This window comes from Callorhinus ursinus, unplaced genomic scaffold (assembly GCF_003265705.2).
Source record: "Callorhinus ursinus isolate GAN/ISIS: 27379988/994484 unplaced genomic scaffold, GSC_fseal_2.0 scaffold4, whole genome shotgun sequence".
NCBI lineage: Eukaryota > Metazoa > Chordata > Mammalia > Carnivora > Otariidae > Callorhinus > Callorhinus ursinus.
The window spans coordinates 5205467-5221542 of record NW_027397066.1 but is presented as its reverse complement, the minus strand read 5'-3'; the positions used below and the strand labels follow the sequence as shown (position 1 = coordinate 5221542).

The following is a 16076-nucleotide window of genomic DNA, read 5'->3' as shown; positions in this document are numbered from 1 at the left end:
CATTTACCTATCCACTCATCCATCCATCCATCCACCTGCCCATCCATTTTCCTGTCCATGCATCCCTCCCTCCCTCCCTCCCTCCCTCCATCCATCCATCCATCCATCCATCCCTTCCTGCATCCCTGCATCCCTCCATCCCTCCACCCTTTCACCCAGCCACCTAGCAAGTGAACACCTACTTGGATCTAAATGTGCCTGCTATGGTCCCTTCCTGAGGCCACCGTTACAAATGGGATGTGACAGTTCGGTAACTCTTAGTGGTTTATCCTTCCTTTTACAGAAAGCGCCCCATGTCATTTGTTCTTCCTTCCCAGGAATGTGAGCCAGCTTTCAACAGCAACATCACAGCATTTGCTCTGAAGGCAAAAGTCATCTATCCCATCAATCAGAAGTTCCGGGTGAGAGTCCTCAGCTCCGTCTGAGAAATGCGATTACTCAGTAAGGTGCTAGAGATTGGGGCAGGAGTAGGCAGATGAAGTATGTGATTTTTGGTCCTGTCTGGGGGGTTTTACAGCAAGTCCTTTTAATAGGGATAATTTTGAGGCTTTGTGATGAAGCAAAACTTTAGGATGAATCCACTTGATGACAGCGTTGTCAGGGACAGGGTATAGCAAGGTATCCCCAGGAACAGCAGGTGACGGCACAGTTGGGCAGTGTCCTGCTGTTCTAGGCTAATACAAACACGGGCATGGACACAGTTACTAGGCTTGCTGCTCACTCACACATCCCCCTCCCACCTTATTGAACACGTCCTGCGGGGGCTGGCACAGTGCTAAGCATTTGTCACGTGTTAGGCATTTCATATAAGGTAAATCACACAGTTATTGCCCCTTTGTGCATAAGGAACTGAGGCCCAGAGAGGCTAATGACCTGCCCGAGGTCACCTGGCTGCAGGTCTTACAGCTGAAGCCGGGAATTCACACCTGTGGTCAGGGGTTTTGCAGGGATCAGCAGATCCCCTGGTGTTTCCAGGGGCCATTGACCTGTGAGAGTCTCCAAAAAGGAAAGAGTCCCTGGCCCAGTACTGGAGAGAAATGCAACCCACTCTCCTGCCCATAAAGAGGAGTCACACAGACTCCGTCTTAATTCCCACCTCGACCATTTTCTGTGGGCCATTTCCTGACTCAGCCTCCGCTTCTTCATCTGGAAAGGGGGCCGCTGGGCCCTCCTGCCTCCCCCGGTTGTTTGGGGGTCAAATGATAATAGACATAGGGCTTAGCGTAGCGTGTGACATCTGAGCACTCAGTATTTGTTCGTTTTTTTTTTTTTCAATGATTATTTGCTTTTGAAGACAGCTGGAGCCAGGCTCTGCAAAGTCCTGCACCAAAGAAATGATTTCACCTCACTTAACACAGACTTTCCCGAATTAATTTTTCTGCGGAACCCTTACTTACAGGGAGCAGTAACTGGAACTGTTCCCAGGAACGCACATTGGAAACTGCTCCCCGCACTTAGCTATCTGGTGGGCGGTTGAAGGGGCCAAACTCCCAGAGCAGGGGCGTGATTCATCATCCACAGCCCTGGCCAGGCAGGCTCCTGGTGAGCACTAGGGTAATCCAGGGGTCAGGACAGCATCGTCCTCACCCTGGAGGCCCTCATGGTCTGGGCAGAGCCGGTAGGATGGTGTGTGAGCCCAGGCAAGACAGAAATGACCAGAGGCCTGCAGAGGCCTGCAGAAGCCTGCATGGGCTGGGAAGGACTATGGGTCTGTGTCTCGGGGGAGGGATGCTTCCACCCAGCAGGCAGTGAGCGAGGGCTGTTCCAGCAGGGGGACCAGAGTCTGGAAAGGCCCAGAAGTCTGAAAAGGCCCAGAAGTCTGAAATGACAGGGGAGGTTTGGAGCTGGCAGCCAGCTCAGGACTGCTTGGGCAGGCACATCCTGGAGCAGCAAGACAGGCTGGACAGAGGTGGCAATGGACAGCTGATGAGCCCTCCAGCCGCGCTAGGCACTGGGCTGTCACCTCGCGTGGTCACAGCAGTGCATGGGGCTTGAGTTCCTTGATAAGGAGCTTTGGGCCTATCCAAGGGCAGTGGGGAGCCACCTCGAAGGCCTGGGGTCGGGAGGGTGATGCCGAGGTCAGTGTAGATGGGGAAGAGCTAGATGGTCAGCGGGTTGGCAGACAGAGCACACCCAGGGGTCTGAGCCAGTGGCGGGAGAGGGAGGGGGGCAGGCGGCCTGCTGCGGAGGTCAGAGTTGGCAGCCGAGTGTGGGGTGCAGGTGGGCCACCAGGGAACAGACCCAGGCTAACAGCTAAGGGGTAGGAGCCTATTGCACAGAGGCTGGTCTCCTGGGGACAAGAGCCATGACATGGGTCCCTGGGGTGTGGATGTGACCCTGGGGGAGAAGCTCTACCTGTTCACTCCTCCCCTCCCAGTTTGCCCCCACCTGGCCTTCCTGGTGGAATTACTGAAGCAAAGTCACAATAGGCCCCACGGACTGAGTGTGGTTTCTCTCCCGTCACCCCAGCCTCTGGCCGATGGTTCCTCCAACCCTTCCCTGCATGAAAACTTAAAGCAGACTGTCTTGCCAAACCAGCCTGTGGAGGCTTCCCCCTCCAGCAGCCTGGGGAGCCTGAGCCAGGCCGAGAAGGAGGACTGCAGCTCCTCGTCCAGCATCCACTCGGCCACCAGCTACGACAGGTTCCTGAGCCGCACCTTTGTCCGGGCCAACAGCTTCCCCGAGGCACTGATCTGTGAGAGGTAAGGAGGGGGAGGCGTGGGGAAGCCGCCCAATGGACCCTGTCTCTGTCAGTGTTGGGAATGGAGGCCCAGAGAGGTTAAGCAAGTCAGCCACGGACATACAGCCATGCAGTGTCCGAGCTGGAGCTCCCCAGCTACCGTGGTGGTGTTGGCCAACGTGGGGGTTATGGAGCCAGGCCTGAGCCCTGGGGAGAGACCCATTAGGGGGCCTCACTGAATCACTGACGTGCCCTGGGCCCTGCATAAGAGCAGCTTAGCACTGATTAGGTGCCTTCTGTGTACCAGGCAGAGTGCTGAGCACTTTGCAGGGATTAATTATCTCATGAGTATGACCGGATCTGTCTTTTTCAGTGCAGTGTCCCCACTGCACAGCGGGAGCCTGGGACAGGTTCAGTGACAGATGAATAAAAGTGAATCCATCAATGAATTAATTCCTATGAATGACCCTATGCAGTAGGTGCTATTATTGCCCTCATTTTACAAAGAATAAAAGGAGACAGAGAGGCTGAGTAGCTTGCCCAAGGTCACACAGGAGGTGAGTGATGGAGTCGGGTTTGGCTTATCGCCAAAGTCCATGCTCTAAATCACCAAACCACTCAGCACACTGGAGAGGCCCAAGAAACTGAATCAGCACATCTGTGCATCAGTCCTCAGACCTCTCTGCTCTGTGAAGTTTGGTGAGTCCAAGTGGCCCTTCCTTGGTGAGATGAACCAGACCCAACCTCGGCTCAGGGCTGTGGAAGGAGAGGGCCTAGACCCTGAGCTGGGTGCTGACCTGGACGGTGGCTCGGTCCGCTGGCTGGGAAAGGCTGTTGATGAGCTTTGGGACTTAGTGGCCTTGTCACAGTTTGGGTGGGGGTGTGTCCCTTCAAAGTACATTTGCCTGCGCAGGACAGATGGTCCAATCCTCTCTGCCACTTACCTGCCCTGTGACCGTGTGACAGCTACTTGACTTCCTAAGTCCGTTTCCCCATCTGTGAAATGGGCATGAGAACGTCTGCCTGCAGGGCAGAAGAGAGGTGACACATGACTCGATATTCCGGTGCCGGGAAGGGGTGGGTGTGATCCCTCTTTGCTCCCACCTCCGACTCTTGCTGCCTCCTGCCCTTCATGTCTCGGGCAGCTGCTCCCCTCTGGTCACAAGTGAGTTTCAGGTAGTTCCCTTGATTCCTTCGTATAAACCTGGGGCAGCTCTTAGGCATCTCTGGACACTGCAGAGCTTAAAATCTGGAGTCAGGATGCACCGAGGCTTGTACTGAGCGGGGATGCGCTAACTCCCTGGAACCCTGGATGCATTAACTCCCCATCTCAAATACTCTCAGTGGCTTTCTGTTTCTCTTTCCACTTTTCAGTGTGGACCTTGACTTGTGTATCTATAACCTTCACTTAAAAGATCTGCTGCATCTGGACACGGCGCTGAGGCAGGAGAAGCACATGGTAGGTGGTGGGGTGGGCCGCTCGCCCTTTCCCGGGTCCTGAACGTGGCTCTCCGCGGGCACACAGTCCTGAGTACCCTCTGGGGATGTGTGCCGGTGACCGTGGAGCCTCTGGGGCAAGAAGGGACAGAAGCAATGTGTGCCTGCTGATGGGGCACGGGCTCTCCTTTCCTGGGAGCTGCGGGGCGAGGCAGACAGATGAGAACCTCCTCCCACAGGTCACCTCCTGGTGGAGACAGGTAAAAGGTGTTGGAAAGAGAACAGCATTTTTATTTTTTAATTTAAATTCAATTTAATTAACATATAGTGGATTATTAGCTTCAGAGGTAGAGGTCAGTGACTCATCAGTTGCACGTAACACCCAGTGCTCATCCCCTCACGTGCCCTCCTTCATGCCCATCCCCCAGTTACCCCCTCCCCCCACCCCCCTCCCCTCCCGCAGCCCTCAGTGTGTTCCCTAGAGTTAAGAGTCTCTTATGGTTTGTCTCCATCTCTGATTTCATCTTATTTCATTTTTCCCTCCCTTCCCCTATGGTCATGTTTTATTTCTTAAATTCCACATATGAGTGAAATCATATGGTATTTGTCTTTCTCTGACTGACTTATTTCGCTTGGCATAAGACCCTCTAGTTCCATCCATGTCGATGTAAACGGTAAGATTTCATCCTTTCTGATGGCTGAGTAGTATTCCACTGTACATGTATACCACATCTCCTTTATCCATTCATCTGTCAGGGGACATCTGGGCTCTTTCCATAGTTTGGCAATTTTAGACACTGCTGCTATAAACATTGGAGTGCAGGTGCCCCTTCGGATCACAACGTTTGTACCTTTGGGGTAAATACCCAGTAATGCAATTGCAGAGTCATAGGGTAGCTCTGTTTTCATCCTGAGCACCCTCCATCCTGTCTTCCCGAAAGGCTGCATCAGCTTGCATTCCCGCCAGCAGTGTGAGAGGGGTTCCCTTTCTCCCCAAGCTCGCCAGCACTTCTGAAGGAATGCTAATAGTAACAACAATGTTTATGCGTGCCGACTGTGATGGTTGCTCACTACGAACTGGGCCCTGGGCATGTCACACTGGCGGTCAGCCGTGAACCTCACCGCAACCTGGAGAGGTGGGTGCCATTATTATCCCACATTACGGACAAGGTTACGGTGGTACAGAGAGGACTCGTCCAGAGTCGTAAAGCCCTAAGTTGGAGCTGACATGGGACGTCTGGTACCTTTTCATAGGCCTGCTTTCTCTGAGTGGGTGAAGGAGCAGCGAGGAAGCCAAGGAGACGTGTCCCGCCGAAGCTAAGCTGCAGAACCCCCGGGCGGGGCTGGCCAGGCCTCGGGGCCATGGAGCTTCAAAAGAGAAGTTATTTCTCCCAAATTATCGAATGAGGGATGAGACCTACAGAGGGGGAGCCTGTTGGAAAGAGAAAGGGAGACGGGTCGACGGAGAGGGTGACAGAGACAGATGTGCCCACGGGGTGCTTGGTTAGACACTGGAAAAAAATAAACATCAAGTTGCAGAAGCAGTAGAAAGACACAGGAGCTCTGTGAGAGCAGGATGGGCCTCGTAAACAGGGGCCTGTGCTGGAAACCAGGAATCATACCAGAACTCTGGAAATAGAGCCTGTTCCCGCGGCCCCACGGTCCTGGTGGAGCCCGTGGCCTTGAGGCAGCAGCCCAGGTGCGGCGGCGGCCTGCTCTCCTTCGGCCACATCCCATCCCGCTAGCAGGCAGGTGGCCCTGGCAGTCCTCTCAAAGGCTCTGTGCCCCCTGGAGGGCCGACAGTGTCTGTGCTCGGAGCCCCATCCGGCTGGCTGCCTCGCCCCCAGAGCAGCCAGCAGATGCCCGCGGGGAAGCAGCTTGCTGTCACGGAGAAGACATCCACCGTCACTTGTCTGTGGGTCTTACCCCTATGTAGCCTCTCCTCCCTGCCCGGCACGGTACCAGGGACGGCCCCCGCCTGTGTGGGGCCCACTCTCCGGCGGGAGAAGGCAGTGAACCGCACAAATGCACCACGGCGGACAGTTGCGTGGAGCAAACCATACGGCGCCGTGAGCATGTGTGAGGGGGGGACTGAGTGAGTGTGGGGCAGATGGCCAGGCTTCCCTGGGGGGAGACACGTCAGCTGGAAGCTGGGGAAGGAGCCCTAGACTAGGAGTCAGAGACTTGGGTTCTGGTCCACCCTCCCACACGGATGAGCTGTGTGACCTTGAGTAAGTCACTTCCCCTCTCTGGGCCACTTTAGGAAAGTATAAAGATAATGTTCTTCAGCTCTCACCCCATAGAATTACTAGGAAGTGAACCTGTCCTGTTTTGAAGGGTCTGTGTAGACAGAGCTCCAGGCTCTGCTGGGCTGTGTGACCAGCACCATCGCAGACCCGCCTGTGAAGCACGAAAACTCTGCTAGGCTAAGCCCTCTAAATGCTTGATCTCAAGGAAGCCTTACTGTTGTTTTTCACTCACGAGGAACCTGAGACTCAGAGAGGTCGGGTCAGTTGCCCCAAATCACACAGCTGGTGAATGGCAGACACAGAACCCAAATGAGGTCTGAGCTCAAGGTCTGTGTGCCTGCATACAGTAGGTGCTCCACAGAAATGTGCCCACGGACACTGACATCGCCCTGGGGGACCACTCTCCATCCGTGGCCTTTCCCTCCCTACGGGGCATATCTTCGTTGGGTGCGGGACCTGGGGAACCGCACCAGCGCTCACGGAGACCTCAAGTTCCGTTTCTCTGGGAGAGATCCGTCCACACAGGTCAGTTCAGAAGTGACTCAGACTGAAGCTGGGGGGGTCACTGTGTTGTGCAGCTGAAACTGCCCTAACACTGTGTGTCCACTCTATGTCACTAACAAATTTTAAAAAAAGTGACTCGGAGCAGATGTGACCGTCATGCAGGCCAGGAGCTCAGAGCTCCCTGGTGGTCCTTTGGGGAGAAACTGACACTCGCCTTGTCAGGAGGTGGACAGAAGCTGCATTTGACACCGTTAAAATCAGAATGGCAGCGAGAACAGCAGAGATTAGGGGATGTGTGTGTCGGGGGCTTGCCAATAGAGGGATCATTCGGCCTAGGGGATTCTCCTGGTGCTGGAACATTCTCTGTCTTGATTGTGGTGGTGATTGCATGAAACCGTACTTGGAGTAAAGTTGCATACACACACACACACACACACACACAAATACACGTGACAGTAAGTGGAAACGGAGTGAAGTCTGTAGTAAACTGCATCGGACCAAAGTCAATGTCAGTTTGGGGTTTGATATTGTCCCACAGTGACGTCATATATCGCCCAGGCGACAGAACCCACAGGACTCTGTACTGGTTTGGCACCTTCCTCTGACTCTGTCTCTGTAATTTTTCCAAATTAAAATTTTTTTAATTGAAAGGAATGAGACAAGACCAGTGCACACCACGGATTCAGTCTGGGGTCAAAACGAAAGTGGGTTTGAGACCAACATCTTGAGAAAAGAACGTCACCTTACGTGGCCTCGACTTCAGTGGGTAGAAAGCCAAGATGACATTGTGTTCCTAGAGCTCGTTAGCACTGACGAGCATAAGGAAGGTTGGTGGAAAGTTCTATGTTCTGTCCCTCATGGCTGTCCCTTGTGACATGAAGCCAGTTATCCAGATTTCTCAGCCGAAGAGTTCCTTGTCTGTAAAATGGGGAAGATTGTGCCAATGTCCTGCATGCTATAAAAACCAAATGGAATAATATACATATTAGCTTGGCATAGAACAGTGTTCAACAAACCTTAAAACAAGGGTTGCAAACTGTGGCCCCTGGGCCAATCCAGCCATGCCTGTTCTTGTCCCTATTGCCCACGGCTGCCTCGATGCTGGAACAGCAAAATCCGATGGCTGCAAAAGTGATAGTATGGCCCGCAAACCCAGGAACGTTTACTGTGTGGCCCTCTACAGGAAAACATTTGCTAAGCCCTGTACTAAAGTGCCTCACCACACAAATATGTCTGACCTTTGACGACAGAGCAAAAGCAGTTCCGTGGAGGAGTGATACACTTTTCAGGAAGTGGTACTGCAGCAATCAGACATCCAGAAGCAGACACATCCGAACCTCAAGCCAAACCTCCACCCCATGCAAAAATGAACTCAAAGGCAAAGAGTTCTTTCTTAGACTTCACACTGAGAGTGTGACCCACACAAGGGAAAACTAATAAATTGAACCTCATCAGAATTATAAACTTGTGCTCTGCAAAAGACCCTGTTAAAGAGGATGGGGAGAAAGAGAAGTATTCGCAAATCACGTATCGACAGAGGACTCACACCTAAAACATATAAAGAACGCTCAAACCTCCATAGAAGTAAACAATCCAATTAGAAAAAGGGCAAAAGCCATGAACAAACATTTCACCAAAGAGGATATACAGTCGACAGGTAAACACACACACACACACACACACACACACACACGCACGCACACACACACACACAATCGGGTAAAAGATGCCCGACAGCATTAGCCATTACAGAAGTGCAAATTAAAACGATATATATTTAAAAAATGAGACATGACTACACACCTATCAGATTGGCCAAAATAACAAATGGTGACATCACCAGACGCTGGCAAGGATGGGGAGAAACTGGATCCCGCACATATTGCTGGTGGGAATGCTGAGTGCCACACTGAAAAACAGGCAGTTTCTCACAAAACTCCGCAATTGCACTTTGGTGCATTTAACCGCGGAGAATCTTAGGTTCACACAGAAACCCATACGTGGATGTTCTTACTAGTTTTGTTTGCAATAGCCGCAAATTGGAAACACCCAGATGTCCTACAGTAGGTGAATGGTAGGTGTGGAGACAGCACTCTTGGATGGTCCTGGATGTCCCCACTTACGAGAGGACCCTCTCTGGTGTAGAGGACACCTCCATCCATCATGACAGGAGGCCGGAGTGGATGAACTTTATACATCCCAGTTCCAAGCAACTGTGCCTCTGAGTCTTCCCACAAAGAAGCAACCCCCCTTTACCTTTTATGTTTTCTTGACTTGTACGGGGAAATGCAGAAGGACTGGCACAGAGCAGGCACCTAATGAACATTTCTTGAATAAATGAATGAAAAGCAAAAGAAGTGAAGCATTTTTCCTTAGAAGCTGCATGAAAATACAGTCCATTATAGGCTATTGTCATGATTTATAACCTGAGATATTTCCCCCAGCAGCAAGTATGTGTGCATGAAGAGAGAGAGAGAGAAGAAAGGGACAGAGGGACGGATAGAGAGGGAGACACCATTTCTAAGCCTTTCTCTTGTTATGTTTCCCTTCTTGGCAACAGATGTTTATTCAGATTTTAAAAATGTGCCTCCTTGATGTTCTTCCTAAAAAGAAGTCTGATGATGAATTATACCAGAGGATTCTTTCGAAGCAAGAAAATGTAAGTAAGTCTTCAATCTATATTTCAAGGTTACTTAAAAATAGCTTATTATGATATATAAAACATAATATTGTAAGAAACTATCTTTTTCATGTGTAAGAATAATTTATTACAATATATGCTTTTGAACACAATGCAATTATGTAAAAATATGTGTACAAATACAAAAATGACCATAGGTATTATTAAAATTTGGAAAAATATTGAAAGTAGGAAAACGAGAAGAATATTGGTCATACCTGCTACTCAGAACCACTGTTACTGTTATCTTCTGCACAAGGTTGGGCGTTTTTATTTACTTATTTTTTAAGATTTATTTGAGAGAGAGGGAGAGAGAGAGAGAGAGAGCAGGGGGAGGGGTAGTGGGACAGGGAGAGAGATTCCCAAGCAGACTCCATGCTGAGCGCAGAACCTGATGCAGGGCTCGATCCCAGGACCCTGAGATCATGACTTAAGCTGAACTCAAGAGTGAGACACCCAGGGGCGCCTGGGTGGCTCAGTCGTTAAGCATCCGCCTTCGGCTCTGGTCACGGTCCCAGGGTCCTGGGATCGAGCCCCGCATCGGGCTCCCTGCTCAGCGGGAAGCCTGCTTCTCCCTCTCCCACTCCCCCTGCTTGTGTTCCCTCTCTCGCTGTGTCTCTCTCTGTCAAATAAATATATAAAATCTTAAAAAAAAAAAAAAGTGAGACACCTAACCGACTGCACCAACCAGGCACTCCTAGGTTTTTGTTGTTGTTGTCAAGTTTTTATTTATTGATTTGAGAGAGAGCGAGAGAGCCCAAGCAGGCAGGGAGGGGCCGAGGGAGAAGCAGATTCCCTGCTGGGTGTGAAGCCCAAAGTGGGGCTCAATCCCACAACCCTGAGACCATGACCTGAGCCAAAATCAAGAGTCGGACACCCAACCGACTGCGCCAGTCAGGCGCCCCTAGGTTGGGTATTTTTAAATACCTAATTAATTTATTGGTTTTAACTCTTTATACTATGGTGCATTCTGCTCCTCTCAGGCTTTTGTATGGAGTTTATGTTGCTTTATGTGCAGTGAAACGAGCCAGGTCTTGGAGTCTGACTGGTGGAGGTTGAACTCTGGTTCTTTCTTTCACAAACTCTCAGGATCCCAGGTTCCTCCTGTGCCATGGGATAGTGATTCCCGTCCAGCGGGATCATGGAAGGGCTAAGAGAAGTGTCTATGAAGCATCTAGCAAAGTAGTAGACCCTAAATCATGATAGCTGCCCACATCTTCCTGACAACCACAACAGCCATCTTCCTCATCAACCTCATCATCACCACCACCGCTGCCATCTTCCCCATCACCGCCCCATGAGATGTGGGGGATCGGGAGGGCATGTTTCTCCCCCATTCCTCTGGATCCCATGGGGAAGGATGAAGCACTGCACCCCAGGAAGGAGGCGGTGCATCATCACTGTCACCAGCACCATCCTCAGGACCACCGCTACCAGGATCGTCCTCATCAGGCAATGCACACATATTATAGTGCATTTCACACGTGATTTCATTCCATCTTCACGGCAGCCCTGTGAGTGGCCATTATTATTATTATTTTTGTTTACAGCTGAGGAAACTGAGGCTCACAGTTTCAGTGACTCCCCAATGAATAAATAATGATGATCATGGTGATATCGGTCATTCCACACATAATAATGAAGTGGGGTTCTAGGGCAAGAGTAAGAGCTTTGCCGTCTGCAGACCCCGGATCTGACTCCACAGCCAGCACCTATAGAGCATGTTAATCACAATGGTGGTGGCTGCTGATTGAGAGTGAGTCGGGCCAAGTGCTTGCTCACGATGGCCCCCCGACTTCTAGAAGGGGACAAGTGGTGCCCAGAACCCGCAGCTGCTCTTGGGAGAGAAGCAGCGTGATGGGGACGTGCGCAGTTGGAGGAGTGGGCATCTGGGGTCGGTGGGGCTGAGGGACCAGCCCAGCGTGCCACTTCCTACCGCGAGGAGACTCCGGAGGAAACACCCCAACTCCCCAAGCACCAGGCTCCTCAGCTGGAAGGAGCCAGCCCTGCTCTGTTGAAGTGATGCCGCGAGGGCCCGAAACCATGCACCGCCTCGGCCTGGACGCGCAGAAGCAATTTTTATTGGCATCGTTTTCCCTAGTGAGGCTGGGGGCGCGCCGGGGCGGATTCCAGGTCTCCCAGCACAGTTCTGGAGAAGATAGGGCTCCTCCCAGCCTCCACCTCGGGGCCAGAGGGACTCCCTATAGAGGGTCCCCCCGTCCTTCCGCAATTCTGAACTGATAACAAAGGGTCAGGGACACGCGCACAGAAAAGTCGGCTTCACTACGGAGAGGCCAGCTTGGAGGACTCAGCTTCCGCGCACTCTGAATCCCAGGGTTCACCAGATTGCCTGCCTCGGTGTTGACCAAGCCCGCCACCTCTGCGGCAGGCCCTTCACTACCCAGAGCACCCTGAGCTGAGGACACCCCACAGCCATGGCCTCCCCATGAACGGCCCATGCCAAAGAGGAAGAGGCTGGACAAGCTAAGGGTGCCACTTCCTGCTGTTGAACCCACCAATCACATCACGTCCCACCCTTCCTGGGTTGTGGTGACTAATCCTTCCCCACGGAAACCAGAGGAGTGGGGAAGAAGCATTCCCTCGCAACCCCCCGCATTTTCCAAGACTTTGTAAGAAATGAAAGAGACTAATTTACCATTTATTAAAGTATGTTCTATTTTTTTTGAGGGGAGGGAGGGAGCAATATAGAAGAAAAGAATCCAGTATTCTTGAGACTCTATGTCTAATGAGAAAAATAGATTTCTATCATCAAACTTAAGTAGGACAATGCCTAAAGCAGCTAATTATGGTTAAGAAATATTTTGTGATAATGTGGTGAAAGATGAAAGCATTTCTTTTCTAGAATTTAAGATATATTAGAATTTTCCTTTGTTTATTCCCCCCCACCCCCCACCTTTTTCTGTTTTCCCCAGGACTTGGAGGAATTAGAAAAGGGACTTCAGGTCAAACTGTCAAACACGGAAATGTTGGGGGCTGGTGATTCTGAATACATCACTCTGGCAGATGTGGAAAAGAAGGAGCGAGAATACTCCGAGCAGCTAATAGATAATGTATGCGATGGATTTTTTTTCTTTTTTCTTATAAAAACCTTGGTTTCTGGGGCAGTTAAATTAACAAGATTAAAGAGATAGCACCTAGAAGCATGTTTAAGACTTGAAATCCCTGACGTGTTCTGCCCCAAAGCCAGGGATCCAGTTTCAGAAAGTAAGTGACAGAGAAGGTATAATTAAGGGGCAAAGATTTACAGAGTTTAAAAAAAAAAAAAAAAAAACGAATCCCCCTTGTTTAAATTTTAGATTGATCTTTTTGTCATTCAGAGCGAAGTCTGCTCTAACCCTGTATGTCATTACTGCCCTGTGGATTAGAGCAGATGCTAGCTGCTAACTTTTTGACCCCAGGCATCACTATAAATACCTGCTTTAAATTCCAAAGAGGGTGGCTTCCTTCAAATATCCCTTTTTTGCATTTCCATTCCACTACCCCTTGTTCCTATATTAGGTATTAAATAGGGTTATTTTGTTTTGTTTTGTTTTTTTGCACCCAAGCATTGTGCTGCACACTGGGGATTCAGAATGCCCTTGGACCTGGCCTTGCCAGAGAGACGCACAGGCTAGCCTAGTAGGGGGACTGACGGGTGAGCAGATTTGGATTTTATAGCTTGCAAGCGTTGTGATAGATGAAAACACTAGAAGGCGGAGGCGCAGGGGAGAGAGGAATCCGTTTTATCCTTGGGTTAGGAAAATCTTCATAGAAGAAGAGACCCATCGAGAGGCCTTTTGGGAGAAGTGTGGGTGGATGCTGGCCTGTGTGCAGGCAAAGAAGGGAGCCAAGGAGGACTGAGGAGAAGCAAAGCCAGAGAAAGCCAGAGATCTGGCCTGAGGGTTTTCATCTTGTGCCAAGGAGGTGGGAGTCACTGCAGTTTGGCAGTAGAAGGCAGGTGGATCCATTTCTGTCTTAGAAGGACAGCTCGGGCTGCTCAGTGGAGGATAGGTATGCGCTCTGGGGCTAGGGCAGTAGTAAAATTTCATGAAGACAGTTGCAGTAGGAATAGAGGGGTAAGAAAAAGTGGGAGAGCTGATAGGGTAGCAGAAAAGGAGGTTTGGAGGAGAAGAGGGTGTAAAGGATTAGTTCTACGGAAATAAGGATCCCAGAACGAGAAGCAAGTTGGGAGAAGAGCTGGTGAGTCCTGACTTGACATCTTGAGGTGGAGATGCCTGAAGATGGAGAGCCTCCACTAAGCTTGGGTCAGAGGACATGGGGAGCGAGGATGTTCATGGCATGAGTGGCAGGGGGAGGGGGCTCAGCCTGGATTCCTGGGTCCACGGGCTCCCCAAAGCAGTGGACCCGCATGTCCACATCTGCATATTTCAGGCAGATGATTCATAGTATGCCCAGGATTCTTGGACGTATGGTGACCTCCAGCAGTGGAGAAACCCTGGCCTAGGGTGTGTATAGAAAGGGTAGGGAAAGGCACCTGGTGCCCAGTCTAGGATCCTGCCAGCATTTAAAGAAGAGGGGCCAAGGAGAATTGAGACAGGAAGGCAGAGTATGGACTCTGAGGGACCGGGAGAAAATCATGTCACGGACGCCAAATGAATCAAGAGTTTTTAGGAACAGAGTGGGTATCCTGGCTCTCTGGGGCTGACGGAGAAGCAACAATGCTGGCTGGACATTCAACTCTGTTTGGAGGTGGGTGGGTGTCACAGGTGATAGTCACGTCCTCTTAGAGCAGTCGGGAGGGAAGCCAACCGGTGCGGGGCCGGGAGCGGGAGGGAGGCCAGAGGTTTGATAGATGGGCTGCCGCCCGGCTGGGACACAAATCACTGAGGGCACAAAGGGCCTGCCCACCCTGGTGTGGGCTTCCTCTAGGCCGTGTGCGGCCCCTAGGACGTGGCTGGTCAGAGTGACTCAGTGTTTCAGGTTGCGTTTGTCTCCACCTTTCCGCCCGTGCCACAAGGTCAGGGCAGGCTTCTGGTGCTACTCAGCCCCGACCCCTCCCATGCCCATGCCCTGTGCAGCAAGAGGCACCCAGACGAATTTAGAAGTCGGAGAGGCCGAGCCACAGTGGAGAAAAGCCACAGCTTGGGGAGTTCAGTGGATCTGCCCCAACTCTGCCCCTACCTCCCAGCTCTGTGACCTATGACCGGTGACCTAACTTTCTGAGGCTGTTCCTGCAGCCGGCCCTATATAGACATTTTACCCGGACACAAAATGGGTGGGGCACAGAGCCTGGTACCTACCTGCATGCCAGAAAGGGAGGTGGTTATGACTGCTAGTATCCTGATTCTTGGAGCTCTAGGAGGCTGGATGAGCCTTGACATTCTCAGCCACTCGATGATTCCCACCTCTCCTCCTGATGAGATGGGGGTGAGGAAAACGGTTTTATTTTATTTATTTTTTATTTTTTAAAGATCTTATTTATTTATTTGACAGAGAGATACAGCGAGAGAAGGAACACAAGAAGGGGGAGTGGGAGAGGGAGAAGCAGGCTTCCCGAGGAGCAGGGAGCCCGATGCGCAGCTCAATCCCAGGACCCTGGGACCATGACCTGAGCCGAAGGCAGATGCTTAACAACTGAGCCACCCAGGCCCCCAGAGGAAAACGATTTTGAAGCAGAATGTTTTCATGGTCAGCAATGTCTCTGCCATATTGCTCTTTTGTACTTTTAGAGCAATAACTGAAATGTAAATGGCCATTCGTGCTTTTATTTCCAGAACATGGTTAATCCCTTTTGGAGATATGGAAGCTTCCAGGATCACACTGGCGAATTTCACGCACTCCCCAGGCAGCAATCATGGCCTGTTTAAGAGTCTTTAAGCTGTTTACGCTAGGTGATCTCATTGTGCCTGCCCTTCCTTATCAGCAGAGCATTGGTGTTTGCTGAAAAGCCACCTTGAAACTGACTGGCACCTACAATACACCAAGGAGGAACCTCTCTATAGAATTCGATTATTGCCAAGATAAATTCGCTCCCAATTGCAGAAATATTTAGAATCTTAGTGTGTGATAAGGAATGAATTGTAATTCTCAAGCATGAACCGTCTAGCTTTATAACTTTCTTAAATAAGTTTTCTACACCCACCTCTTGCTTTTCATTCTCATTTCACAGATGGAAGCTTTCTGGAAACAGATGGAAAACATCCAGCACTTTCTTACGGACCAATTTAAGTGTTCCAGCTCCAAAGCCCGACAGCTCATGATGACGCTTACAGAAAGAATGATTGCAGCCGAAGGGTTATTGCGTGATTCTCAGGATTTGCAGGCTCTGGTATGCTGTAGGGGGCGGGGAAGGAACCTGAAGATACTCACACTAGGGATGTGGAATCCAGAAGCTTGATGCGCCATAGAGATCAAGTTGAACACCTTTAAATTGTAGATGGGGGTATAGAGCCCAGAGAAAAGCAGTGAATCCATCCATCCAACCATCCATCCATCCATCCATCCATCCATCTATCCATCCACCCATCTATCCATCCACCCATCCATCCATCCATCCATCCATCCA

General features: G+C 50.8%; 1 protein-coding gene across 1 annotated transcript in view; it reads left to right on the top strand.

Moving 5' to 3' along the window:
- Window positions 1–16076, top strand: part of EVC (EvC ciliary complex subunit 1) — a 68397-nt gene that overhangs the window by 11582 nt on the left and 40739 nt on the right. Inside the window, exons 3-8 of the mRNA XM_073891416.1 lie at window positions 318–401; window positions 2470–2702; window positions 4055–4139; window positions 9431–9529; window positions 12484–12621; window positions 15681–15839. Coding sequence (XP_073747517.1) covers window positions 318–401; window positions 2470–2702; window positions 4055–4139; window positions 9431–9529; window positions 12484–12621; window positions 15681–15839 — 798 coding nt within the window. The remainder of the gene's footprint in view (window positions 1–317; window positions 402–2469; window positions 2703–4054; window positions 4140–9430; window positions 9530–12483; window positions 12622–15680; window positions 15840–16076) is intronic.